The 27,805-nt window shown below is 37.7% G+C and overlaps 2 protein-coding genes across 5 annotated transcripts; one reads left to right on the top strand and one right to left on the bottom strand.

The window, feature by feature from the left end:
• Nucleotides 1-379: 379 nt before the first annotated feature.
• On the bottom strand, nucleotides 380-17,277 carry recql (RecQ helicase-like). 3 transcript variants are annotated; one of them, XM_042511734.2, is made up of 15 exons: nucleotides 17,184-17,277; nucleotides 16,481-16,568; nucleotides 15,520-15,756; nucleotides 14,996-15,175; nucleotides 14,787-14,893; nucleotides 13,526-13,724; nucleotides 13,260-13,426; nucleotides 12,419-12,500; nucleotides 12,139-12,287; nucleotides 10,934-11,051; nucleotides 10,720-10,858; nucleotides 10,500-10,591; nucleotides 10,079-10,295; nucleotides 8,913-9,042; nucleotides 380-4,591 (listed from the first exon to the last, which is right to left on the bottom strand). In XM_042511734.2, exons 2-15 carry the CDS (start codon nucleotides 16,503-16,505, stop codon nucleotides 3,926-3,928), a joined length of 2,508 nt encoding a protein of 835 aa, XP_042367668.2. In that variant the 5' UTR covers nucleotides 16,506-16,568; nucleotides 17,184-17,277; the 3' UTR covers nucleotides 380-3,925. The 3 variants fall into 3 exon arrangements, with proteins under 3 accessions (XP_042367668.2, XP_042367670.2, XP_042367669.2); XM_042511736.2 differs by lacking the exon at nucleotides 380-4,591 and adding an exon at nucleotides 6,064-6,179; XM_042511735.2 differs by lacking the exon at nucleotides 380-4,591 and adding an exon at nucleotides 6,064-7,692.
• A 1,703-nt stretch (nucleotides 17,278-18,980) lies between these two features.
• On the top strand, nucleotides 18,981-26,972 carry golt1ba (golgi transport 1Ba). 2 transcript variants are annotated; one of them, XM_088072802.1, is made up of 6 exons: nucleotides 18,981-19,147; nucleotides 20,760-20,851; nucleotides 21,422-21,600; nucleotides 22,612-22,693; nucleotides 23,669-23,703; nucleotides 24,325-26,972. In XM_088072802.1, the coding sequence occupies exons 1-5, from the start codon at nucleotides 19,123-19,125 to the stop codon at nucleotides 23,675-23,677; spliced, it is 387 nt and encodes a 128-aa protein (XP_087928928.1). In that variant the 5' UTR covers nucleotides 18,981-19,122; the 3' UTR covers nucleotides 23,678-23,703; nucleotides 24,325-26,972. The 2 variants fall into 2 exon arrangements, with proteins under 2 accessions (XP_087928928.1, XP_042367379.1); XM_042511445.2 differs by lacking the exon at nucleotides 23,669-23,703 and having other exon boundaries at nucleotides 18,986-19,147.
• Nucleotides 26,973-27,805: the final 833 nt, after the last annotated feature.

A 27,805-nucleotide genomic window follows, 5' to 3' on the forward strand; every position in this document is an offset into this window, starting at 1 on the left:
CATTTAAATTACACAGCCACTACAAAAACAAACTAGCATCCACTGGCTGTTAACACATCATGTTGGGAATTATGGAAATATTCTTAAATGTGGATGGTCTTTGTGCAATTTAAATAATTTTAGGATTCTAAATTGGATTAAGTAAGCTATAGTTTTAAAGGGAGTTTTTGAAGAAAGGCTGCAAAGCCTGTAGTTAAAGTCTTTAATGTGTTTTGACCAAGGGAGTCTTTTTGTGTTGAAAAGTAGTGAGGACATAAAGGCAATAAAAATATATTTAAAAAAAAAAAAATCAATAATCAGTGGTAAGCTATGTAAAAAGTGCATCAGTATGCGATCAAAGTAGATAATTATGGCGCATTTAACAGCTTCCCACAGGACATTCTAAGTGACAAACATCTCATTTATTTATGATGAAAATGTTTTTTCAATGACATGAAAACATCAAAATTAACTTTTGTGAGCTGAAAACACAGGGAAATAGTGACAGCTGTGCTGATACTCTGTATCTGGACCGGTTACCTTTTGTTTGTTTGTTTGTTTTAACACTCTGGATAAAGTTGGGAGTTTTAACACAGGGGTCTATGTGGATTGACTTGCTTTTTGAGCCAATGAGGACATTCGATGAACTGCAATTTTGGCACTTCTATATTAGAATCGTTTTTTTTTTTTCACTTCCGAAAGTTGCCACTTGTTTGCCAACAAATTCAAAATCAGTTTAAGTTTACAGTTAACCGGCAGCATTTATGGTATGCAGGCAGATGCCATTACCAGGCTTCCCACATATTTTAACTGAACACATTTCAAAACTTTTTCATGATTTTTCAAGTACCTAAATTAAAACTTCTATTTTCAGTGACTTTTCCAAGCCTGCAAAAACTGGATTGTGAAATTTAAACAACATTTCCTGGTTTTTCATGAGGGTGGGAACCCTGCATTACAGAAAAACAAACAAATCTATTAATTTCTTCCTGATTTTCATGTGACTATCCTCAAAGGACATATGATTTACAGATGTTAATGTGGTAGCAGGAAAAAAAACATGCTACTTTATTTCAGTTTCAGACTTTAAATTTTCTGGTTTCTCAGTAATAATACAGAAATGCTAGAAAAGAAAAATACAGCTTTAAATAAAGGTCTAGAACTTCATATAATATCCATGAAGACAAACATCAGTTTACAGAACAGCAGCTGTAGTATGAAAAATGGAAATGTTTTTCCCAAGTTACACACGTGGACAAAATTGTTGGTACCCTTTGGTTAATGAAAGAAAAACTCACAATGATCACAGAAATAACTTGAATCTGACAAAAGTAATAATAAATAAAAATTCTATGAGATTTAACCAATGAAAGTCAGACATTGCTTTTCAACCATGCTTCAACAGAATTATTTAAAAAAATAAACTCATGAAACAGGCCTGGACAAAAATGATGGTACCCCTAGAAAAGACTGAAAATAATGTGGCCAAATGGACATGTTAATCCAAGGTGTGTCCACTAATTAGCATCACAGGTGTCTACAATCTTGTAATCAGTCAGTGGACCTATATATAGGGCTACAGGTAGTCACTGTGCTGTTTGGTGACATGGTGTGTACCACACTCAACATGGACCAGAGGAAGCAAAGGAAAGAGTTGTCTCAGGAGATTAGAAAGAAAATTATAGACAAGCATGTTAAAGGTTAAGGCTATAACACCATCTCCACGCAGCTTGATGTTCCTGTGACTACAGTTGCACATATTATTCAGAAATTTAAGATCCATGGGACTGTAGCCAACCTCCCTGGACGTGGCCACAGGAGGAAAATTGATGACAAATCAAAGAGACGGATAATACAAATGGTAACAAAAGAGCCCAGAAAAACTTTAAGATTTTTAAGATTAAAGGTGAACTTCAAGCTCAAGGAACATCAGTGTCAGATCGCACCATCCGTCGTTGTTTGAGCCAAAGTGGACCTAATGGGAGACGAACAAGGAGGACACCATTGTTGAAAACAAATCATAAAAAAGCCAGACTGGAATTTGCCAAACTACATGTTGACAAGCCACAAAGCTTCTGGGAGAATGTCCTATGGACAGATGAGACAAAAATGGAACTTTTTGCCAAGACACATCAGCTCTATGTTCACAGACGCAAAAATGAAGCATATCAAGAAAAGAACACTGTCCCTACTGTGAAACATGGAGGAGGCCCTGTTATGTTCTGGGGCTGCTTTGCTGCATCTGGCACAGGGTGTCTTGAATCTGTGCAGGGTACAATGAAATCTCAAAACTATCAAGGGATTCTAGAGAGAAATGTGCTGGCCAGTGTCAGAAAGCTTGGTCTCAGTCGCAGGTCATGGGTCTTGCAACAGGACAATGACCCAAAACACACAACACACAGCTAAAAACACCCAAGAATGGCTAAGAGGAAAACATTGGACTATTCTAAAGTGGCCTTCTATGAGCCCTGACCTAAATCCTATTGAGCATCTTTGGAAGGAGCTGAAACATGTCGTCTGGAAAAGGCACCCTTCAAACCTGAAACAACTGGAGCAGTTTGCTCATGAGGAGTGGACCAAAATACCTGCTGAGAGGTGCAGAAGTCTCACTGACAGTTACAGGAATCGTTTGATTGCAGTGATTGCCTCAAAAGGTTGTGCAACAAAATATTAAGTTAAGGGTACCATCATTTTTGTCCAGGCCTGTTTCATGATTTTATTTTTTTAAATAATTCTGTTGAAGCATGGTTGAAAAGCAATGTCTGACTTTCATTGGTTAAATTTCATAGAATTTTTATTTATTATTACTTTTGCCAGATTCAAGTTATTTCTGTGACCATTGTGAGTTTTTCTTTCATTAACCAAAGGGTACCAACAATTTTGTCCACGTGTGTAAGTGCAATAAGGTCTTTTTTTTTTAAATATCCTATTTCAGCAATTCTCAAATTATTCTTATAGCATATGTTTTTGTTCGTAGAAAAAGAAAGCAGTCACGGTATGTTTTGCTTTTAGTCTGTTCATCATTATGTGCCCACGTCAGATGTGTGGCATGATGGGAGGTTGGCAGCGTGAGCTCCAATATCTTTGCGCATTGCCACCAGGTGCCTCCAAAATTAGCATTTCTAAATCCTGCAATTAGTGGCTTCTTTAACCCTTTGAAACTTGGATTAACATCAGTTTTCTTGTGCTGCGTTCAGTCGCCTTTCACATGCATTTAAACCTTTAACATGTCAGCAAATTGACTGATTTCTTTTAAAAACATGGAAAAAAAGGCAATAAGAAAATCTGCGAGACTTGCCTTGCAAGTTTCACACGGCAAGTTTAGTTATTATCATTATTAGCAAGTTATTATTATCATTATTAATGTTATTATTATTATTATTATTATAGCAGTTTTTCCAAGTCATTTCCTATTTTATTTATTAATTTATTTATTTATTTATTTTTTTTATCACCTTCCCTCTACACTGCCTTTTTACACTTGCTTTAAGCATTTATTCAACCCTCAAAAACCCTGTGGTTTTCATTTCTTTAAGGCTAGCTGTAAATAATAATGATAATATTATTATTATTATTATTATTATTATTATTATTATTATTATTATTATTATTATTATCATCATCATCATCATCATCATTATCATTATTATTTCTACTACTATTGTCTTTTTCTCAGGACATTTCCAATTTTATTTACTTAATTATTAATTATTTTTTGAGCGTTTTTTCTTGTAGGCCTAACATATTTTATTAAAGTTTTCACTCATTTTTAGGTAATTTCCTGTGAAGCCTTATTTCCATGTTTTTGAAAGAAATCAAGCAGGTGCTCAGGTTTTCAAGGGTGAACTGTGACAGCAGATTAACCCTTTGTATTTACAGTATAACAGTAACCGTAAGCATTTCTTGATAACGGTCATTAAATCTGACCGCAGTCCCAGCTGTAAAGTCAGCGGTGAAGCAGCTTCCTGCGGCTGCTGACTCGTGTCCACAGGCTGCGGGCCGTCTGGGCAATGGTCACCCTGCGCGGCAGACGCAGGCTCCTCAGAGGCTCCCTGATGCAAGCCAGCACTCCTGGCTCTGAGGGTTGCCCCAGGTACTCATGGGAAATGTAGTTGATCCTCCTCAGCTGTTTGCTGTAGTAGTTCCTGAGGTCACAGAGCTCTTCAGCTGCACTGTCAGAGATGATGGAGGAGTGTGACGGAGAACCGGGCACGGTGTTGGCGGCGGTGTCACCATCCGGGGATGGAGAGGAAACAGCTGAGTCAGCGCGGGGTTTCCTCCTGGCTCTCTGAGGGGTGGTGGATTTAGGTTTGGAGCAAGGCTTCCCTGGATGCGAAGGTGTTTTCTGACTGTTATCTATAATGTTTATCTCAACATCGACCTCTATTGCATGTTGAGGCGTGACGGACCTCCTTTTATCCCCCTCTTCCTCTCCGTGTTTTTCCGCCCGCTCTGTCCGTTTGTCCGTCTGGCTGCCTGTCTTCAGGTATTGTTTCCTGGACAGGTTCCTCTGCTCTTTAAATAGTTTTTGTTTGGGTTGTGGGGGACAGCTGTTGTCTACCACAGTGGGCTCAAAGGTCACATCGGTCTCCTCCTCATTGGCTGATGTGTCCTGTAAATATGTGACAAGCAAGTGTCAGTGAACAACAGCAGAAAAGTGACACCAGGTTTATCAGACGCCATCATATTCATCGCTTAATGTCCTTTCAGAGTCATTTGTAATAAAAATACTGTAACAGAGAGGAATTCATGATGCGGTTGAGCATGTAGTCAGTGAGAATAAATAATGTTAGCAGGCCCAGTGTGATGAAATGTTAGTGACAGTTAGTGGCAGCATGCTCCTGAGTGTGGACATTAGCACCAGAGATCATAATTAGTAGGCTTGGGCGATAATTCAGTTTTACAACTATAAATATTATCAGATGGGATCATTTATGCCCAATCCCATTTCCAATTTTGCCCCTAACTATTGTTTTTAAGTGCCACCTTACCCCTTGGAGCAGAAAGGTTAGTGGTAAAAATATGTTCCCTTATGACAGGGGACAAGCTTTTCTAGATCTTGATATGGTATCAGTCGTCATCTTCGCTGGCGTTTACATAAACAGAGGCAATCAGTGTTGCCAGGATTTAAAGATGTGCTGTCTTTTGCTGTGATTTCGTTTGCATGGGCTGTAGGCAGCCTTTTGCAGTTAACAGGATGCTCACGATTCTTTCACAACTAAAGTTTGGTGCCAACAATCAATCAAACAAGTTTAAAATTACAAAAAAACATGGCTTCATTACCAGGCCACCAACACTGCTCTGTTGGTTAACATTAGCAGCCCGTGCTCATATCCTGCCAGTCTGCACTGATATTAGAGGAGCTGTAACAAGTGCAGCAACTTCCCGGCTGGACTTTAGTTTATTTCAGTCATCATATACCAAAAGGGGGAATACAAGGTGTAAATATTTCCAGTTGCGGGACTGTCATACAAAATCAGCAAAAATAAAGTAACATTAGCTAGCTGATTAGCATACTAGCATTTTTGTTTTTTATGCTTATTATAAATAAAAAGTCCAAAATATATTTAAAAAATAAATAAAATAAATAAAGGCAGTATCTTTTCATTTTTGCTGAGTTAATTGAAGATTCTGGGGCCATTTTTAAAAGCTCAAGATGTCTGGATCTAACAGTTTCCTACATCCACAGGACAACACAATATTTCGGAGCTGCATTTTATGTTTCATCTTTTGGCTGAATAAGAAGCAGATCAGGTGATCTTAAATATTTGTTTTGCAATCTGTGTCACCACGAAGGTTTGGATCTATTCAAATTAACCCATACAAAACAGCAATACTGGGAGCCAATAACATTCTTTTATCGCCCAAGCCTGCTTCTTTCAAAGAGTTGGATGATTTCATGCTTAACATTTTTACGGTTAAGAAGAGCATTTTAAATGATTTTCAGAATCCTCAAGCACCCAGGCTGTCTGATCCACATGTGAAGCATGAAGGTAAAGTCTGGGCGGAGCCATGCCAACAGAAGCAGTTAGTGAACAGAAGAAAGAATGATGGACTGTACTTTGTCAGCTTGTCCTCTGGACAGGGTGGGGGGGTTAGGGGAGATCTGTCTTGACTTTCTTGGACACAGGGGCGACTCCAGCGCTCTCAACTGATCTCTTGCCCTCTTTGGCTTTGCCCTGGCCACTCACGGCTTTTACCTGCAGGTCATTGACAACAATCTTTACCTGAGAGGGGTCACAGACCTACAAGGAGTGGACGAGGGGACACTAGAGGGGAGGACACTGGAGTCTGCACATGAATAACATAAATAACAAAATCTTCGGTTCATCGTCACAATGGCTGAAAGTGAGGATCACAAAGGTCTCTCTGTTTTTACATGATTTTTCTTCAGGTTCCTTTCTCAATCTGTGCAGATCTACATGGAACCTGAGCTCAAAAATCAAACCATGTATCCTAGTCAAAAATATCAATTATGATACATTAATTATTAGTGCTTAAGTGGTCTAAAATCCCAAAATTATTTAATGTAGACTACAATAAAAAAGAGAAAAGCAGCAAATCACCCTATTTGGTCTGCTAGAATCAGCCAACATTTGGTAAGTATCATCAAAAAACAAAAAATAAATAAATAAAAATGCTGATAAAGACCATGAGAGATGTTAAAAGTCTGAACCCCCCCCCCCAAAAACAAAGAAAGATAAAAAGTAGATTTTAAACTAACTACACTTTCAAAACTGATCATCTGAAATATGTTTTGAAATCTTTAATTTCTGTTGTATGACTTCATTGACTGATAGTTTCTACAGCAATTTAAACAATGAGATTTGTGAATTATAATAATAAAATGTCAATAAGGTAAGTGAGTAAAAATCATCAGTCAGTGTTGGCGTTCTACTTTTCTGCAAACAACGAATATGTTCCATTCATACATTTCATACGCATCGTGTTTATGTTTCTAATGTGATGTGGTTAGTTAGCTGTTGGGTCGTGAACAGGATGATGGTGTAACTCCTGGGTGGGATTCCTGCAGCTGACCAACGCTCGCGACCAGCAAACAACAAAAGACATTTTCGGACAAACAGTTGTGACCTTCATGGTTTGTTTTGGTTTGTTTGCATTCACACAGCCAATAGGAACACTGAAGTGATGTATTATAAGCCGGCTAGCAGCTGGTACACAACTGTCACTTTTGCTTTGACAAGTCAAAATCATGTTGCATTTCCATTTCACATAAATGCTCAATAGGTCTGTTTTTAATTGGTCGTTTCTCTTTCTGTTTTGTTTTATATTTCATTATTATTATTATTACTGTTTTGTATTACTTGTATATTTTTTGTGCTTTTTTTTCTTTAGACTGTGAACGGCAATGTGAGAGGTAAATGCCGAGTTAGAGAGTGTTTTCTGGAAAGTGGTGTTTCCATTAAAGAGGTACTTAGTAGTGTTGAAAACATGAAATGGTCAAAAATATGATAAGTATCTGAATTTATTGTGAACATCTCCTTTGTCTTATACGTTGCGTGTGTTGTCTTTATGTTGAATAATTGAAAATAAAAATTAAGACCAAAGTAAAGTTTCACATATCTTTTATACTATAATGTGCACATGTAATGTATCCATGGTTTGCAGAAACATACAACGCCAATATTTAATCTGGTGGTTGGGTTGGTTCCCCTCGCACTCTGTGCCAGTAATGGCTGTTGGGCCTCGTACCTTTTGATCAGATGTGCAAATCACGATAGCAAAATTAAGAGCAGCAGTGGAATCTACAACTACAACTATTTCATCTCTGATTAATCATGTTAGAACACTAATGACCATTATCAGTGGCAATGGTGTGAAGGTTATTGTCTTCGACTGAAATCTCTTTTATAAAAAAAATCACTCTTTGGACAAACAGGCCTGTATAGATTGAATGATTATCAATATACAGTGTCAAAGTCACAACATTTAGCTCCAGTTCAATTAGGACTTACCTCGATGGATTATTATAGACAATAAGGAAATTTGTGACAACATTTTAAAATAACACAGAGGGAAGACAAAATGGAAGAAGAGGAAACTGGTTAGAGATTTCACAAAGAGAACACAAGAGATTGGAAGTAAAAAAAAACACATTACTACACACAAGAGATACAGGAAAATAATGTTGAGTGGAGACTTAAGAGAGGAGAATCTGTGCGTTATTCGTTCTTTTGATTTTCAATTTGAAATCTGGAAAATTAATCGGAAAAAAAAACAGAATTTAAAACTGGAAAATCAGAATAAGAATCAAAAATTAAAAAAACAATTTGTTATTTTATTATTCGTTTATGAATCAGACACAAAAAATAAAAAAATAAAAAACCTTGTTTTTTGTACTTTGGATTTTATGCTCAGATCAAAAAAAGAAAATGGAAAAAAAAAAAACAGGCTTCAGACTGAACTTGATTTTGATATTTAATTGTTTGATATGTTGTGACCCGTAAACTGCTCCTGAAAAAATACCTTTTTTTTTAATATTCCAATTTTGGATTTCTAATTAAATGTCAAAAAGAACAAATGAAACATGGATTGAGGAGCCAGCATCTACTGAGGCCCTTTATTCGCTCGTCACAGACAAATTGCTCTTACAGTGAACGGTGGCCAATGTGCTCACTAAAATGTTTACAGCATGTCATGGCACCTGCAAAAAGCTTTGCATAATTCTGTTTCTGGGAAATGGCATAACATTTTTGTCTATTTTTGATATGAGAACATCATGATAAAATGACTTGGGTGGCAATAGTGGATAGAGAGAAATTTGGAAAAATGTAATATTTCAATATAGTAAAAAAAAAACAAAAAAAAAAAACTTTCACCTGACAATAGATGTGTGTGCAATATACTACATGAAGTGGAAAATCTGACTGTTTTTTTTTTTTAATTTATCAGTGTGGGCAGCATTTACTCACCCCAGCAGATCCGGTCCCTGTTGTCCTCATCTTCATGCTGAGTGTGTGCGTCTGGTTCTTCAGCAGAGGAGCTTTGCGGCCCAGCTTCATGTAGAAGTAGGTGGTGTAAGGAGTGAAGCTGAAATCCTCCCTGAAGTTGACACACAGAATTTATGTCAAACAGCAGGCCGTAATACTTCTACTGTCTCAGGGCTAGAAATTAGGGTTCTACCGATATTGGGTTTTCAGGGCCGATACAGATATGATTATTAGCAGTTAATTAGACAGACATCTGATATGCATTTACATCAAAAACGAAAATCTTTCCATCAAAATATAGAATTTGAAATATAACAAAATCCAACACAAAATTTTGTTAAGCAAATGTTTAAACAAAACTGAAATGTTCAACATAATATGCAAAAAGTTCTTAGCAACTTTTTATTAATCTAGTTGAAATTTAAATAAAAATAAATAAATAAAAATAGCTCCTTGAAGTTTTACAAAGCAAAAGTTCCTTCCATGCTGACACTTTCTTTGCGCTTTTTAAATAATTAATTTTATCCGCGGTCATTAAGATAAAATGCAGATACAGATAATCTGGAAAATGTCAAATATTCATCCCAATAATCAACCAGGCTGATAATCTGTCGACCCCTACTCAAATACACATAGATAAGGCACATCACTTTTTATTCTGTTACCTGCTAAGGGAGTACGGATGTAAATTAGCAGTCCTGCTAACTCCGGCATATTTACATTTTTTTTATACTGATGTTCATTAATATGCTGTGTGCCTTTTATAAATAAATATTAAATACCCCACTACAATATCCCTTTTTTTCCAATAATGATGGTAAGGGACAACCTCTTGTGTAATACTAATTAAATCAACAGTGGCTGACTAACCGTCATCATCTCAACCACTTCCTACAGCTTGTAACAAAACTGTTGATTTGAAAATTGCACTCAAATTGTTAATTTACATTTACAAAAGATTAATCAGTCTACTTTATAGCATGCACACCACACTGCCATCAATGGCTGTGTCACAATGTTGCTGAAAACAAAATATAAATCAATGTCTTCTCAATGTTAAAATGAAGTTTGTTATTCTATTAAGAATAAGACATTTGAAACATTCAATCATGTAAATATCTTGTCAGAATAAAAACACGATGAGTCACCTGAGGTATCCCTGCAGCAGCAGCTTAACGATCACAGCTTCAGCCTGCAGCCGAGACAGCGTGGTGGTCTGGATCATCTTCCTGCGCTTGGCTGGGCCTTTCCCCATCCACGTCTCCACCAGCTTCAGAGGAGTCAGCTTCTCATCCATCGACCCTGCCAGCTCCACGATCTGCACCACCTGCTTAGCATGCTGGGTAATATCCACGGTGGTGTAGTCTATGGGGAGAGAGGTCTGATAATTACTAACTTGAATTTAAGAGAGGACGGCTTTTCACATCCCAAGAGAATACATGCAATCATGAACGCTACTAAAACATATGACACACACACACACACACACACACACACACACACACACACACACACACACACACACACACACACACACACACACACAAAAAGACACAGACACAAATGCACCTTTTGCATGGCGGCAGGTATCACACATCTGGTTACATCCTTCATCGTCCCACACATCATCAAAGTGGACAGCCATGAGGGAGCGCCGACACCTTCACACAGCAAACAGGACAATCAAGAGATATTCAGGTCATGCTGTGGGAAGTGCACATCGTGTGTGTGTGTGTGTGTGTGTGTGTGTGTGTGTGTGTGTGTGTGTGTGTGTGTGCGTGCGTGTTACCTGTCCACATTCTGGCAGTAATCAACCATCTGCAGCAGCTTCTGCTGACCGACATTCTCCATCACCACCATGGTGCTGATCCTGAAGATGTCAGAGAAGCCAAAGTAGACGATGCAGTCGGCCTGGCGGTCGTCTCGACCTGGAGACACACACAAAGTTGTATCTGGAGAAACACTACGGAAATGGGTCCTGACAGAGGTGAATCAGTGTGTACCTGCTCGTCCGCTCTCTTGGTAGTAGTTCTCGATGGACTTGCTGATGGTGTGGTGGATGACAAACCGGACGTTGGGCTTGTCGATGCCCATGCCAAACGCCACTGTGGCTACCACCACCTGCAGCACAACACAATCATGTTACACGTTCAAATATGACCAGTAAGTGAGTATTTTTTATAAAAAGCAGCCACGTGTATGGCCCTTATTATCCTTTGTTTTTTAAGCTCAGTTTTGTGGTCTTAGAATGGAATTTGCACAGAAATTATACACTTTCTATGTAGTCTATGTCTATGTCTATAAAGTGACAAGTTGGTAAACACATTAAATTATCTGATAAATCATAAATGCCACCATCTCCAAAGTGAGCATTTGCTGCTTTACTCTGTTTTGTAAATCATTTTAAACAGAGACTCTCTTGATTTTGGACTGTTAGACAAAACAGATCTTGTTATGGGCATTTTTCACTGTTTTGTGTGCTTGTCATAGGCTAAAGTATAAATAGTTTCAACAAGGAATCAAAGGTCAAACTGTCAAATTTTGGTCCAAATCTATTTTGCCCAAATATGTGGTGATGCTGATGTCCGACTGTCAAAGAACAAAAATACCAAGTTGGACAGATGACATGATGAGCTAACGTTACAAAGCAAAAGTTGGCCATAATGTTTGTGCCTATTAGAAGAAGAAGAAGGTAGATTTATTAGTCTCAAGCTAACATTGCCTAGCAAAGTTTGCTGCAAGGTGACGTTATACACAATGTTGTCAACATATCATATGAGGTTATATTTACTTACACTATGCTCTGTGTATCTGAGGTTTAGGGCACGGGATGAAATACACTCCATTCTCTAGCCTCTCACAATACCACGAATCATTTATCCCATGCACACAATTTGAAATTTTTTTAAAGTTATTACTGCACAAACATAAAGAAAAACACAGAAAAATTATGTTTCTGATGCTTTTTCTATGGACAGGCAGGATGTCCGAGTGCATCGTGTAGCTACACGAAATGTGATTGGCTCGAGGCATTTGAGGATGGAGCTTAGCGATGGGTCAATTGTATAGTCTCACATCAGGTTAACAATATGTGTGTGAAAAGGGGCTAAAAATATGCAGTGTGAAAAGGCCCTCTGTCACCATAACCCAAGAACCAAAACAAATCTTGCCCCCCTTCCACAAAAAAAGAAAAAGTACACCCAAATACCTGGATTTTGTTGTTGGTCCATTTGCGGTGGACGCGGGACTTATCGTCAGGGTCCATGTTAGCGTGATAAGGATAGGCGAGGATGTCTCTCTTCTGGAGTTCAGAGGACACTGACTCTGCATCCTTCTGAGAGAACACATACACGATCCCTGCGGCACACACATCAGGAAATATCAATACACTTACAATGCACTTTCAATTATCTGTTCAGTCATGTCTGAGATTCACTTTTGGGATCTGAGCATATTAAATCTGCTCATCAGTCTCGTCTTCTGCGTACCTGACTGATCCTTGTATCTTTTGTTGATCAGAGAGGCGATGTCACTTATTGACGCATCATTGTTTGAATCTTTAACACGAACCTGAGAAACAAGCACAATGTTGGTGGTGGCATTTACAGATTACAGGTTTTTTTGGTTAATAGGTTACATATGCACCAGTATGGTCTTAATGTTTTGTAAGTAGATGCAAGGCAGTGCAGGTGATTTTAAACCTTTGAAAACCTGAGCAAAATGACTTGATGTCTGTCAAAAGTGTGTGGGAAAAGGCAAGGGGCGACTTAACAAGACATGGCTGAAAAATAAGAAAGAAATTAGTGAAAAAAAGTTATGAGAAAACTGCCTAAAAATAAGCAAAAAAAACCCAATACAATAATACAAAAGCATGAAAACCTGAGAAAAATGATGAAAATTTAAAACAAATATATATACCTGATTACATTTGCGTTCTGTTACATCATGTTAAATATATAAATCATAATAATTATAAATATCATTTTCTGGACATTTTTTTGCTTTTTATTTATTTATTTTAATTTTTTAATGTATTTGTATAATTTTCTCGTAATCCTCCCTCCTTTAAAAAACAAATTTTCTTTTGTCATGTTTTACTAATTTCTAAATTTGTGGGACATTTCTTGGCAAGTTCATCATTGCCTTTTTTCTCCCGTGTTTGTTAAAAATATAAAATCAGTTTGCTCAGGTTTCAAAGTTAAAGGTTTATGTGGCGGTGTGTGCAGAGCATGTGAGCGACTGTGCTTGACAGAGAGATATACGGTGTGTGTGTGTGTTTGTTTGTGTAGGAAGCAGGTGGCTGAAAGGTGCGGTTGCCGTGGTTACCACCTCGTAGTAGAGATTGGTTCGGTTGAAGGATGCAGTGAGCGTGATGGGCTGCTGCACGCACAGGATCTTCTCGCAGTCCTTGAGGACGCTGCTGGTGGCGGTGGCTGTGAGGCCGAGCAGAGGGACTTTGGGGAACTGCCTCTTCAGGATGCCCAGCAGTTTATAATCTGCACATGTCACACAAACACATAGTCATAGGACAAGCCTAGAATTTGATCTAAAGGGAGAAAACTACACTTTCACCCCTGCATTTGAATGAGGCTCACCTGGTCTGAAGTCGTGTCCCCACTGGCTGCAGCAATGCACCTCGTCCACGGCGATGCGACTCAGCAGGTTTGCGTTGTAGGCTTTCTCCAGACGAGACATGAGCAGCTTGCTCTTGGCGATCTTCTCTGGAGTCACATACACCAGCTTGAACGGGCCCTTAGGATCTGTCATTCCATTCATGACCATCTTGGCGTGCTCCTAAAAATTTTTTTAAAAAATCATTTTTTCACACTAATAAAGCTGACATTTCACACCAAATCCATGCAAATTTAAACACATTTGGAGAACTGTTTTCTGACACAGTTCTGACCAACTAAAACTTATTACACTGTCTGGTTGCAATAGGAAAACACTGATTCCCTTCATTGTGCCTTGAATACAGTTTGTGGCGCTCCAGCATTGAAAATATATAGATATTAATAATCAACAGCAACTTCTTTCCAGAAACAGAGTCCCTATTAATCTACATAATCCACAGTCCTCAATGTCAGCAGCTGATTTGTATCTTCTTTCTAATCTCTGGGTCATGTAGTTTAGTCATGTAGTTTTGAGTATTGTCCTGTGAACTGCTACCTTAACTCTCATGACTGTCTGTTTTTCAGGTTCCACGTGCTGGAACTAATCTTGGAATCTTTCTTAAACGGCAATATTCTTTAAATCTTGAATGTGTGCCATATTCAACATGTTACACATTGTGCATTTTATATATGTTCTCATTGCTATTCTTGCTTATGTTTATTGTTGTTATTATGAGTTTTTGCACACATATTTATGTTCTTCTATTTTTACTTGCATACTACTTTGATACAGTGCATTGTAGAATTAGGCGCAGTTTTAGAGTTTATACACTTTACACATTCAACACATTATCCTTATTAGAATTTAAATTTTAACAGATCTGAGTGGATTGTCTATTTCACTGTTTTACATATATGGTAACACACTCACATACTGAGCCTATTTACATACTTTTTTTCCAATACTGAAATATTACATACTGTATCACTGTTTGCTCTTTTTGTTTTTTTATTTTATGTTCTTATATACAGGTGTTGGTGCTTATTTCCAATTAATATATTATCTTTTATCTTATATTCTCAGAGTACACTCGGAAACCATTAAAAATGACAGTCTCCCTCAATGACTCCCAAGTTTAAATAAAGTTTAAATAATCCAAAAATTTTATAAAAAACAAATAAAAAAGACTAAAAGTTGACCTAGAATGAAATACAGAAGCAGAACGTGGCCGCTAGTCGTTACCTTGCTACTGGACGCATTCAGCGTGACTGCTGCCACATTGATGGACATCAAGCACATGACCTGGTCCTCAATCAGGGACACCAGGGGACTGACAACCAGTGTAAAACCTGACATACACACAAACAGTTGATGTGATTACAGCCGAGTCAATAAGCATGTCAGTACTCACAGGGTAAACAGGATTATTTAATAAACGTGTGTCAGTGTACCCTTGGAGCAGACTGCAGGCAGCTGGTAGCAGAGGCTTTTTCCTCGTCCTGTGGGCATCACCAGGAACAGATCTTTGCCGGACAGCGTCAGGTTGATGGCCCTCAGCTGCAGAGGTCTGAAGGTGGACAGACGGAAGGAGTTTTTCAGGTGACGCTCCACTTCTTTGGACCAAGGGAAGTCTGACAAATCAATAGATTGTGGGGAAAAAAAGTATTATGATGGTTGTAATAAAACCTGGTTTACAGAGTTTCTGCAGCCCCTCAGCACCCCTACTTCCCCTGTCCATATCATGTGCATAAACTCTAAAAATAATAATTATACATTATTATATACAAGTACCATATTACTTTCAAAATGTCACAGAAAATGACCTTTTAAAGTTCATTGTCAAATTAAACTACAGTGGACTTACTAGATACTTTTGTACTACAAATTTGTGGCCCTGCACTTCAAAACTTTCAGCCTCTATAGCACCAGCGCTATGTGTAAAACAAGTTCAACACAGCTGCTGTGTGTGGAGTACCTGTGCCATCATACTGCTGCATCTCCTGCTTGCTCATCACTGAACCAGCTCCAGATGACTTTGAGGAAGATGAAGATGAAGAGGATGATGGCTGTGCAGCATCACAGGCTTCCTCCAGCCGCTGCAGCAGGACGTTTTTACGAGTGTTCAGCTCGGCCTGCTTCTGCAGGAGCTCTGTGATCTGCAGCTCCACCAACTCCAGCTCTGCCTGCACTGAGTCCAGCTCCGCCTGCACATCTGGACAGGAACACACACCAGGAACACTGTTAGAATGATTCAAAGCAGGTATGAATGCTGACATACACGTGTGAATGTAGGGAAGATAGCTGCAATAAGATAGTTGCAGACCTATTTTAGAAGTAAAAAAATATATAAAAATATTGTTAACTTCTGAATATGTTAAAAAACAACTCTGTAACAAAGTCAAATTACATTGGTGCTACTGCGTACCAATTCATATTACATCAATCAGTTCTTCCATGGCAGATCCAGCCTGCCATCTGTAGCAACAGTTTTGGCATCAGGTCCATTTTATTTAAGAATTTGTTTAGTATCACTGCTCTTACTATACCTAGCCTTTGTATTAAAACAAGAATAGACAGGATGTTTTTAGAGTAACATGTGCAGCAGGTTCCCTCAGTGGAGTTATCCTCTGCGAGGAGACTGCCAGGTCTCACACCTGCACAGGTACTAGTCCTCTGGGGATCACACCTCCACGGTTAATGATCTCATTCCTTCCCTGTGTATCTCCCACAGTGTCCCTTTAGAGACGAGGCAGGGAGTGATCCGTCATCAGTCCCCATTAAATCAACAACCTCTAACACAAAAACAACTGCAGGATCATTACAGAGTATTTGTTACAATCTTTGCACATATTTTAAGTCAATAAAACTGATGCAAAGTAGTTCAGTGATTAAACATCTCAACAGTTTGTTTCTAAGCTTGAAAAAAAGTGACCTACCGTTAGTTCCACCATCACCATCCATATTTCTCAGCCTGATTTGCTCAAGGAGCCAACTTTCAGACTGTTAGAGATGCAAATGTGATCCCTGTAAAACAGAAAGGCATGAAAGTCTGTTTTGAAGCACAAAGACACAAACTGACTCTGCTACAGTAATCTGACTGTGTTTATTCATGGTGCTTATATAATTCACTTAATGCCTGTTTATGTTAGGGAATATCCTTCTGACTTTTTTAAGTGAATATTTTTCATATAAAACATTTCAGTAGTTTTTGATTAGCTAACTTATTCAAGGTATTATCCAATGCAACATTCATATTCTAGTTTTCATCCACTGCCAGTTCACTAGAGTTAGCATAACTAAAGTAAGTAAATTACTATAATTCAGGCTACACATACTTAACGTTAGCCAGTATTAACTGTGGCTACGAAATACACCTATTTACCACACATAGTTAATGTATCGTAAAGAAAGCTAACTTGGCTAAGACTCGACAGCGCTGCACCTGCTTCATCACACAGAGAGCAACGAGTCACTGTTAGCTGTTAGCTAAACATATTGGAGCATCATGCTTACCCAAACTCTGACTCGCGTATCACTGCTAGAAAAACGACGCTACCTCAAACACCTTCCCTTCTCTGTTGTCGGAAAAATTAGCCAACTTATAAGACTTTGAAAATGCACAAAAAACGAATGACTAACCATTCACAAACTCGGTCCAGGCCCCTTTTCGTGTTGGTGAATCCACTTCACGGTTGCTACAGCAGCGGACACACACAGACCGCGCCAGGAACTCATGAAACACACTTATACAGAAGGTTAAGAACCCTGAGTCTTGCCTGTCAGGCTGCCTGCAACTTCCGCTCCCTGTAATGGGATCGTCTCCATAGTTGTCACACATTAAAATCAATAATGGCCCGCTTTTTCATGTATAAGTAAAGCTTATATAGTGTAGTTTATAATACATAACTTGGAAAGAGCAAAATTATACTGTTATTTCTAAGTCTACATTTGCCCTGCCTGACAGAACCTGGGACAGGGCTTAATAATCCAAAACTTAAGTATAAGTAACAGAAAGTAATTTCAATGGAAAATACCATTTGAGATATTCCTTCTGTTCAGTAAATATTCTTGTCATATACCAGCAGGGTAAATATATTGTATACGTGCACTATTGCAGATGCTAACATCATCACCACTTTTATTTATCTATTTATTTATTCAAAAACATGCAATTTGACATGAAATTTTCTGGAAGATGCCAAAAAATAGAATTTGAAGGGTGACAAGAAAATTACCCTGGCTAAAAATAAAAAATAATAAATAAATAAAAAAGATAGAGAGGGAAAATCATTTGAACATCATCAAATAACTAGAGAATATAAAAACATATAATTATTGTGACTAAGTCATAAAGGTCACAGAAAAAAACATGTTCATTATATATTCTATATTTATTTTAAAATATATATGTAAATTTTCAAATTCATATACGACATATATGAATTCAAAAATGTGCCTCGTCCCCCTTTAACGATGATATTGCCTGTATATGTGTGTGTGTGTGTGTGTGTGTGTGTGTTTTGATAATTAAGTACATCATGTACTAAATTGCTATGTTTCATGTTTTTAATTATTATGAACACAAGTTTTTAAGTTGCTTAGTCATAAAAACTTTGTTGTCCCAACGAATGCACTAGAATAGTCTTAAAGGGCTCTGGTTCCATCTTTATTTTTCACATTTTAAAGGATTTTTTTAATAAGCCATAGGAATTACATATATGAATTTGAAAATGTGCGTTGTTTCCCTTTATTAATGATAATAAATGATAGTATTTCCTTTAAATAATGTGTAAGATTTTAGTCAGAAAAATGTAATTTTTTATGAAAAATCAACTTAAAACTTGTGTTCGTAATTATAATAATTAAGTACATCATGTACTAAATTGCTATGTTTTATGTTTTTCAATCATTATAAACACAAGTTTTCAAGGTGCTTAGTCATTTGAAAGTTAGTTGTCCCAACTCATTTTTTTCACATTATTGTAAAGGAATTTTACATTGAAACATAGGAATAATATATATGAATTTGTTTGTATCGTTGCTTCCCTTTAACGTTGATAATGCCTGTACATATATATGTGGCGTACGTAACATAATTTTAAGCTCTATCATTAGGTGTTTTTTGGGGGGGGGGGGGTTTGTTTTGTTTTGTTTACCGAAATGCAGCCTGGGAGTCGTAGTTTATTACTACCTCAAAGTTTTTATGTACACATACTTTTATCTTCTTTCCCCTTAAAGAACCATATGTACGAATACAGTTCTTAATCTTTTCTCCTGCTCCGTTTGCTTCCCATCCAAACTGCAGAGTTGCTCCAGCTGTGAGTCACAAAACACTGTCACAAATAGCTCATGATGCCACTTCGCAACTCTATGAAGAACAAAAGTGTCGAAGTTGCCACGTTGAATGCGACACGGCGCTGTTCCGGAAGATGACATCGCGAGAAGGTGTGTTTCCGGAAGACGTGGCTGTTGCTGCAGTGGCAGCTGTCATCCAAATTGTTGTTAGAGGAGTGCTTGAATGCTATTGTAATAATTACCCTATTTCTTTTGTATCCTCCCCCGTTTATTCACCGCCAAGATGATTTCGCTTACGGACTCCCAAAGTAAGACTCTCTGTGTTTGAGCATCTGTGTGTGTCGCTGCTCTCTCGCTCTGTGTGAAACCGGCTTTATCTGCAGCAGTTGGGTAACTAGCAGTTAGCATTCAGTGCTAGGAAAGTTAGCTTCATTTTTTGCTCTCATGGCGGTTCAAAACGATAACCCGTGGCCCATATAGCTAAGAGCTACTTCCTCACGCTAACTGTGTGGCTCGTAGCAAGCTCTGTAGCTGATAGTAAGATATGATCATGTTTTTATTCCGTGTCTGACAAGCTTTGGCTAGCTTCACACAGAAAGTGAACATTGGAGGTACAGTAGAAACCTCACTGGAATGTCTGTTTTCAGTTTCACTGTGATTTTATAGGAAATATTGAACTGTATTCGTTTATTTAGGGACTGTTCTTTATTTATCAGATGGGGTTGTAACTTAGTTTTTTCCCCCTTGAACCTCCCTAAATGTTTTGAGAAAAATGAATGACCCTCCCTCCAACATAAAATTAGTTGTTAATTTAAAAAAAACTCTTCATTGTTTGAAAGTGAAAAGATGAAGACTAAATACTGGTGTTGGGGAAAAAAAAAAGGTTTTTCACTGTTGTTGAGCATGCTGGTTAGTGCGTGCAAATTGTTTATTTTTGGTAAAATTTCAAAAGAGCCATGGAGAATAAAGTGATTATGATAAATATTACTTTGTTAAGCACAGATTTGGTTATGTTTTTTTCTAACTGAAACATTTGTTCCATGTAATGTGTTAGGGGACAGTCAGAAGTTTTTGAAAATCCAATCATAATTTCTGCTTCTGAAGTTTTTGTTATGCTAATCGTATAATTTTGGTGATTTTAAAGTATACATTTCCTCATGTTTTCTAGAAAAACATCACCCAAAATTTTTAAAGACAAAAATTATCTGCAAAATCTTTCTTTAAAAATTATCCAAAATGTTTAAAGAACAAATAATGAGTAATAATAATAATAACAACAACAATACAACAACACCAACATTGCCAAAAAAATTCAAAGAAAATAAAATCGCCACAATGTTTTCTTTAAAAAGAATCAATTTTTTTAAAGAACACATGCAAAATTTGCCAAAATGGTTTCTTTAAAAAATATCCAAAGAATTGTTAAAGAAATCAAAAATCCCCAATGTGTATGCCCTGTCCCTAAGCCAAAATATAAAACATGTCCCTCCCCAGTGCTTAAAAATTAATTTAACATGTCTCCCTCTTTTTGCACTACCCCATCCCCTCTCATAAATAAGGAACAGTCCCTTAATTGTACTCATGTGTATTAACAGAATACTAAAACGTGTTGTGAATTTTAGATACCAAAACCATTCAGTTAAGATCAATCATTAACAAGTATGACATGCAGGACAAAGTGTGCTGGATTTATCAGATAATTATCAAGAGAGATAGAATAATTGATCAAGACCTCGGTGAAGCAGCTGGAGAGTAATAAAACCTCACATAATCTCCTGTCTGCCACAAGAAGTGTTAATTGGCTGCATACAACAAGAAGACAGCAATAAGATCTTCTCTTTAGTGACAAACTTGGATGCAATAATTAAACCTTCCTGTGGTATGTGTGTGTGTGTGTGTGTGTGTGTGTCTGTCCTGCAGAGATTGGAATGGGATTAACAGGCTTCGGCGTGTTTTTCCTCTTCTTCGGGATGATCCTTTTCTTTGACAAAGCGCTCCTGGCTATAGGAAATGTGAGTATTTCTGCTTCATTGAAGCGATATTATATACTATGATGCTGAGAAACATACAGGTGCAGCCTCCTGTCCTCTGAATCAGCTTGTGCTGACACTGATAAGCTTTTCAGTTCAAATTCAGAATCAGGACTCTGGTTGTTCGTGAATGGAATCTGTTAGTATCTGGCATCCTGTTTTGGCCCTATCCATGCTCTCCACACTCTATAGGAACACAGCTGTTACATTTATCTTCACACTTCGTTAGGTTTGAGGTCACACATGGTCAGCATCTGTTCTGATTATAAAAATCTTTTATTGTGGGGCACCCTCAAGTCTGAAGTCTCCAACCCAAAACTGAGATAACCCCGATGTCATCTCTATGACATCATCTGGGTCATTTTCTCAGACTTGACAAAGCTCCTCCAGAGTCACAGAAGACAGTTTTCACAGTAGTAGTAGTCTGATTGGATTCTGGAACCCTCAGTGCAGGGGCGAAGGACTAAGTCAGGATGGTGGTTTTGCTGCCATTTCAAAGGTCCACCATTGGACTGCTTTCTAATACTGGATACCGTCCTTGTTTCACTGTAGATCCTGTTTGTTGCTGGACTTGCTTTTGTCATCGGGTTGGAGAGGACATTCCGCTTCTTCTTCCAGAAGCACAAGATGAAGGCCACCAGTTTCTTCCTGGGAGGTGTGTTTGTGGTGCTGATTGGCTGGCCCATCATCGGAGTGGTGCTGGAGATCTACGGCTTTTTCCTCTTGTTTAGGTAAGAGGAGACAAAGGGAGGCACGAGCTAAAACATGGACACAGCAGAATGATGATGCTCAGTGCACTTGCACCGTGAGGTGTGAAACTGGGGGGCAGCGCATAGTTACTACGGGGGTAAATCACTGATTTCATGACGATACAATATTATATAGATTCTTTGGACAGCGATACACTATTTGCCATTATCAAAGCCTGCCATGATACGATTTTGATTTTATTTAGGGGCCAGCGATTGATATGAAGCGATATTAGAAGATCATTTAACGCAGTTGGTTACAGAGGGAGCTGCTTACCCTTTATTTTGTTTTTGACTAGAAAAGATTTAAAAAAAAAAAAAAAAAAACATACTAAAATCCTTATAAATATTTAAAACTGGCTCATTCTGTTTGAAAATGCTTTCTGGAAAAATTGTTCAAACTTAAACCAAGATTTTTTTTTCAGTTCTGCAGCTCCGTCTGTGCCCAGTGTACTCTCTGCGCTCCGAGAGTGTGGTGAAATCAATAGCCAAATGGTTTATATATTCCAGTAGTGCTCCCAATCAACGGTCCAGCTGCCAAAATATAAAATCAATGTGTGGTGGCAGATGTTTTAATTGTGGTGGGCCACAACAAATAAATGAATTCATGGGAAATCCTGCCATGGTAACACTAATTTGCCTTCCATTTCTGATTTTTGATAATATCTAGAGAATCTCAACACTGAAAAGCTTCAGTGACACGGCATCGTATGGATTTCTCTTGCAAATTAAAAAATGGAAACTCGTGCAAAAAGTCTGAAAAGCCAAAATTTCGTATGTCCGTGTCATTCTGCTTGTGTCCTTCACATAGCAGCGTTTGAATCTCCCAGTTCATGTTATTTATTGGCTCTTTTTGATATTGAGAACAAATTATTTATTCAATTATTATTTGTCCACGTTATTTGTCTTTCTCTGTTCCATGTAGTTTTCTGTCTTTGGAATCTGACCGTCTTCTTTTTCTCTTTCTTTGTTTCTTCCCTTCCCTCATTCCAGGGGTTTCTTCCCAGTTGTAGTGGGCTTCATCAGGAGAATACCAGTCCTGGGCTCCATCCTAAACCTGCCCTTCATCAGTGCAGTGAGTATCAGCCGGCACTGCAGCCATCCTGCAGCTCTGCTTTGGCCACACGCAGCATGGCTTTTTCTTGTTTATTAATCACTGTGTTCAAACACTGCAACTACAACACATTAATCAAAAGTGCCCCAAGCCGATGACAGCTCAGCTCATGCACATCACTGCTGGTTTAACCCTTTGAAACCTGGATCGGTGTTTTTGTGCTGCGTTCAGACACCTTTCACAAGTATTTAGACATCTGAAATATGAGCAAATTGGTTTGATTTCTTTCTAAAACACGGGAAAAACAGCAATCAGCAACTTGGCATGAAATATCAAGGAAATTACAAAAAATAAGCCAAAAGTGACAAAATCCTGACAATTAGCTTAAAGAGAGAGAGAATCATAGAAAATCAAGAGGTAATGCCATTATCAAATAACTAAGAGAAAATATAAAAAAAATCTATATTTCTAATTAAATGTTTAGAGTTAGGCTTCTTTTTCTTTGTTTTTTTTTGTTGCAAATTTCAGGCAATTTCATATTATTTGGTACTATTTTTTAGCTATTTTTTGGGGTCATTTTTTGTTAAATTGCTCATTGCATACTTTCCATGTTTCCTTGTTTTAACAAATCAAGCCAAATTGTTCAGGTTTCAAAGGGTTAATAAAACAATGCTGTCAGTTTATCCACTCAGAAACTACCTGTACATGTAGTTAGAGATGAATATAATGAACTCAACATAGAGTATACATGGAAAGAATGTTGTGGCATTTTAACAACAAAAAGGTAGTTTTGAAAATGAATTGATGTCAGGGTCATCTGGCCTTTGACTCCAGTTTCATGAGGACTGAGGGGACCGTCACTTTAAAACCTAGAGGTGCAAGTCTGCAGACACATTATTAGCTTTGAGGCTTATGGACATGCTCCTTCCATGCTGTTGTGTGCGAAGCTTTGTTTTGAGGTGAATGTCTCTCTGTCTTTGTTTTTTTTTATTAAAGCCTTCGTAAGGCTCTGAGGACAATCAGCAGTCGTGGTCAGTCACTGCCGATTTTCCCTTGCATGCTAACATATTTAATATGCTTTACAATATTTAGAAAATCAGTATCCTATGATAGAAGGAGAAGCATATACTTTTATTTAGGGAACTGGTAATTTTTTAAATTTTTTTTTTTAAATAATTTATCTCAACTTATTCATTTGGCTTTCAAAGGCACACACCATAGGTAAAACAAGACTCAAAATGGACTGTGAAGTCCAAGTTATTAATTCAGTGGTAAGTCATTAAGTTTATATATATGAAGCTTTATTTGTTGTTTTAGGAGATATTAAATTTCAATTTAACTACTTTACCAAATTCTTACAAGTTGCAAAAATTATCCAAATTGGCAATAAATACAACCAAAAACTGTTTGTCCTGTTCACCTGTGGTGTGTCCCCTAAAGTTATGCATGCTTTCCATTCTAAAGTGCAAACAGTGCAATGCGGCGTCGGTTTAATCAACACTAACACTTTACATGTCATTGTTCACAGGTGTGTGTGTGTGTGTGTGTGTGTGTGTGTGTGTGTGTGTGTGTCAGATCATGCTTTACACACGAGAGAAGCTAAAAAAATCAATCATATAAAGACTGAACGTGTTTTCTTTGTTTTCCTTTAGTACGTGGACAAAGTGGGCGAGAGCAACACCATGGTATAACAGAGACTGTTTGTGCCCAGAGAAGGCTGTCTGAGCACAGCAGGTCTTTTTTATAAAGCAACACAATCTCCCAATCGGGCTGATTTAAAGCCGTTCTGGTTCTCCGTTCAGATTCCTCCCCTCCTCCTCCAGCAGGCGAAAGACTGTTTTCTGTCTATCTGCAGTTTCACTGGTCAGTGCTACCAATCAAAGGTTCATCGGAGCGTCGCACCACCGGTCTCTTACTAAAGGGTGGAGTCACTAAGGTCACTACAATAAATATTTCAAATGCTATTGATCCCTTTTCGCCATTGAGTGCATCTGGCATGAAAATGGAGGATGGAAGACTCCCTCAGAGCGCCACCAACTCTGACTATGTGACTTTCTTACTCTGTGGAACAGACAGACAAAAAACCCACTGACCCTCCACAAGGATGAGAAGTGGACCGCCATGTTGCCACGTTTCTGTGCCTGTGCTTTAACTTTATTTGGACAAAAACTTAAAGTCCAGCATTATGTCTCTTTGCAGTTATTCTGTGACTCTTTGTTCATGTTTTTGTGTGGCTATTGTAATATTTCCCCTTGATTACATGTTATTTCTGTTCACGGTCGGCTAATGAATACTTCAGTATAAATTATTTTTCAAATGATCTGTGCTTTACTTCATGTGTCGTGAGGTGTTGTGGGGTCATACTAGTATTTGTTGCTGTTGTTATTGCTTCTATTAAAGGGAGAGTTCAGACCAAAATAAAAAAAATAAATATTTTTACTCTGACCCTTTAGTGCTATTTATCAGTCTAGATAGTTTTGGTGTGGGTTGCAGAGTGTGGAGATATCAGCCGTAGAGATATCTGCCTTCTCTCTAATATAATGGAACTATATGGCACTCGCCTTGTGGTGCTCAAAGTACCAAAAAAATACATTTGAAAAACCCAACAGTAATGTCTCTTTCCAGAATTTATGACCCGGTTATTAAAAATAATCCAGAGACCTTGTTGTGAGCTGTTTAATGTGGGAACTATTTTCTTTTGTACAAGCCACACCTGCAAACCATATCACTGCGCAGAAAGAAGTGCATATCTACTGCTATCTCACCAAGCTCCACTGAGCTAGCTAACATTACAGCTCATGTTGAGTAACTGTGTCATGATTTGTTTTGGGTTTTGTTTTTTTTTTTTGTTTTTTTTTGCTCCATTATATTAGAGAGAAGGCAGACGTTTCTACAGCCAAAATCTCCAACATTAGACAGTCTGCACCAAGAAAATAAAAATAAAATAAAATAAAATAATTGAATCAATAAATAGCAATACAGATAAGAGAAAAAAAGTTGTTGTTTTTTTAATTTTGGGTTGAACTGTCCCTTTTAGGTCTGGTCACACCAGAAAGTGGCAACACCTAATTCACGATGACACATGGATGGTGAAGTTCATTCAAGTAGTAATAAAAGCTCGGTAATGTAGTGACTACTCATAAAGCTAGCAGCAAACTGTAACACGCTAGCCAGGCAGGAACATGCTAGCACTTGTTGGTCACAAAAGATCTCCAAGCTAGCTGGTTTTCTAACTAAATGGTCTAAATGGTCTGCTAACTGTCAGTAACAAGCTAACTGGTTTGCTAACTGTAAGTAACAATGTAGCTGGTTTTCTAACTGTCAGTAATCAGCTAAATGGTCAGCCAACTGTCAGTAACAAGCTAGCTGGTGCGCTAACTGTCTGCACCAAGCTAACTAGCTGGTTTTCTAACTGTCGGTAATCAGGTAGCTGGTTTGCTAACTGTCAGTAACAAGCTAGGTAGCACAGTCGTTAACCAGAAAATAGTGAAGGTTCCATTTATTCAAGTTTATACCATTGTCTCGTGTCTCATAACTGTCTCTTAAACTTTATAGTGCAAAAAGAAGTTTTCCACAAAAACAATTAAAAAAAAACACCATAGAAACTTTTTTTCCAAAAATGAATGCCAATTTGTATGGATTAAATGAGCAGCATGTTTGAATTCTTAAGAGGCACATTTTCATAGCGTATTGAAATGAACCAGTGGCTGCCTGTAAGGTTGAAACTTCTAAAATGTATCATGTGTAGCTGAAAATGGTAATTTCAGCGTGGATCTTAAAGCCAAATCTATGAAAATAACCGCCAAATTGTGAAAAACCTATGTACTTAAACATGTAAAATATTGGTATGGTTCTGGTATCACAATCAAAGAATGTATTATTTACTCAGATATATTATTTCAGTGGTTTAGAGCAGTCAGTTGGGTTTTTGTGTTTTCAGACCTGAGACCTATGACACTTTGAAGCAGCTGCAGCTTTACACATTTATGGACCTGCAGACGTTTTATATCTGGATGAACATAAGTTGTATCACATCATACCACTTAGAGAATTCCTTTGTGTCCTTAAACTCTGTTGAGCTTTAAATGTTCAAAGTCTTTTTTTTTTTCTTTTTCTTTTTCTTTATTGAGAGAGGAAATTCTTAAGAATCGACAATAACCCAGGAACCGAATAAATGAACTCTTCAACTGTGGGTCTTTCTGTTCTGATTGTCCAAGAAGTTGAAGTGACCTGTGAAATGACAATGTTTTGCTGTATGGCACTTTTGTAAATATACTATGGAAGTTAGCTTTGTATCTGACATCCATTTTGTGTGTGGTCATTTGTTCCTGTCATGTTATTGACTCTTTACATTCACTGTGAATCTAAGTTTTTAACATTGAGATATACAGTATATGTGTGTGTGTGTGTGTGTGTGTGTGTGTGTGTGTGTGTTTGGATATTTTTCAAGCAGGGAGATTTTAAAATCACTGAACAAAACTAAACTAAAAAAGTAAAGAGGTTATGTGAGCCAATCAGACGGTTAGCCCATTCACCACTTTGGTGCAAGATATAGAGAACAAAATAAAACCTGAAAAATACAAAACATAATGTATTTGTGTGGAAAATTATGTCAATCATCAACTAAGCAGAAAATGACTGGTTGGATGAATTTTGCTTAGTTTTTCCAAAGGATTTGAGGATCACGAGCGGGCAGCGGGCATTATGTTTTCCAATTGTCCGTCCGTAGGAATGTCCATATGTCCATCCATCCCATTCACGTGAGTGTGATATCTCATGAACGCCAAATTTGTCACTAACGCCCACTTGGACTTTACAATGACCTGATTGGATTTTTGTGGTCAAAGACCAAGGTCACTGTGATCTTTTCTGTCTCATTCTTGTGAATGCGATATTTCAAGATCAGCTTGGGGGAAGTTTTTAAAATTTGGCACGAATGTCCACTTAGACTCAACAATAACCTGATTTGATATCAGCCATCCAGAAAAATCAATGTGACCTTGCATCCATCTCATTCTTATGAACACAGTATCTCACAATCATCTTTCTTCAAATTTGGCACAGACGTTCACTTGGACTAAACAGTGAATTTATTAGGATTTGGTCAAAGGTCACTTGTGACCTTGCATCTGA

Source organism: Plectropomus leopardus, chromosome 22 (genome assembly GCF_026936395.1).
Source record: "Plectropomus leopardus strain MGB_pleo_1.0 chromosome 22, ASM2693639v1, whole genome shotgun sequence".
Lineage (NCBI taxonomy): Eukaryota > Metazoa > Chordata > Actinopteri > Perciformes > Serranidae > Plectropomus > Plectropomus leopardus.

Bases quoted from the DNA above. Each gene is read 5' to 3' on its own strand.
- recql (XM_042511734.2), bottom strand. From the start codon at position 16,505: ATGGATGGTGATGGTGGAACTAACG. The intron at 13,427-13,525 runs GTGAGCCTCATT...TGACATGTGCAG, and splicing joins GGGACACGACTTCAGACCAG to ATTATAAACTGCTGGGCATC. The intron at 11,052-12,138 runs GTATTTGGGTGT...GTTGTGCTGCAG, and splicing joins GGACCAACAACAAAATCCAG to GTGGTGGTAGCCACAGTGGC.
- golt1ba (XM_042511445.2), top strand. From the start codon at position 19,123: ATGATTTCGCTTACGGACTCCCAAA. The intron at 19,148-20,759 runs GTAAGACTCTCT...TCTGTCCTGCAG, and splicing joins TTCGCTTACGGACTCCCAAA to AGATTGGAATGGGATTAACA. The intron at 21,601-22,611 runs GTAAGAGGAGAC...CCCTCATTCCAG, and splicing joins GGCTTTTTCCTCTTGTTTAG to GGGTTTCTTCCCAGTTGTAG.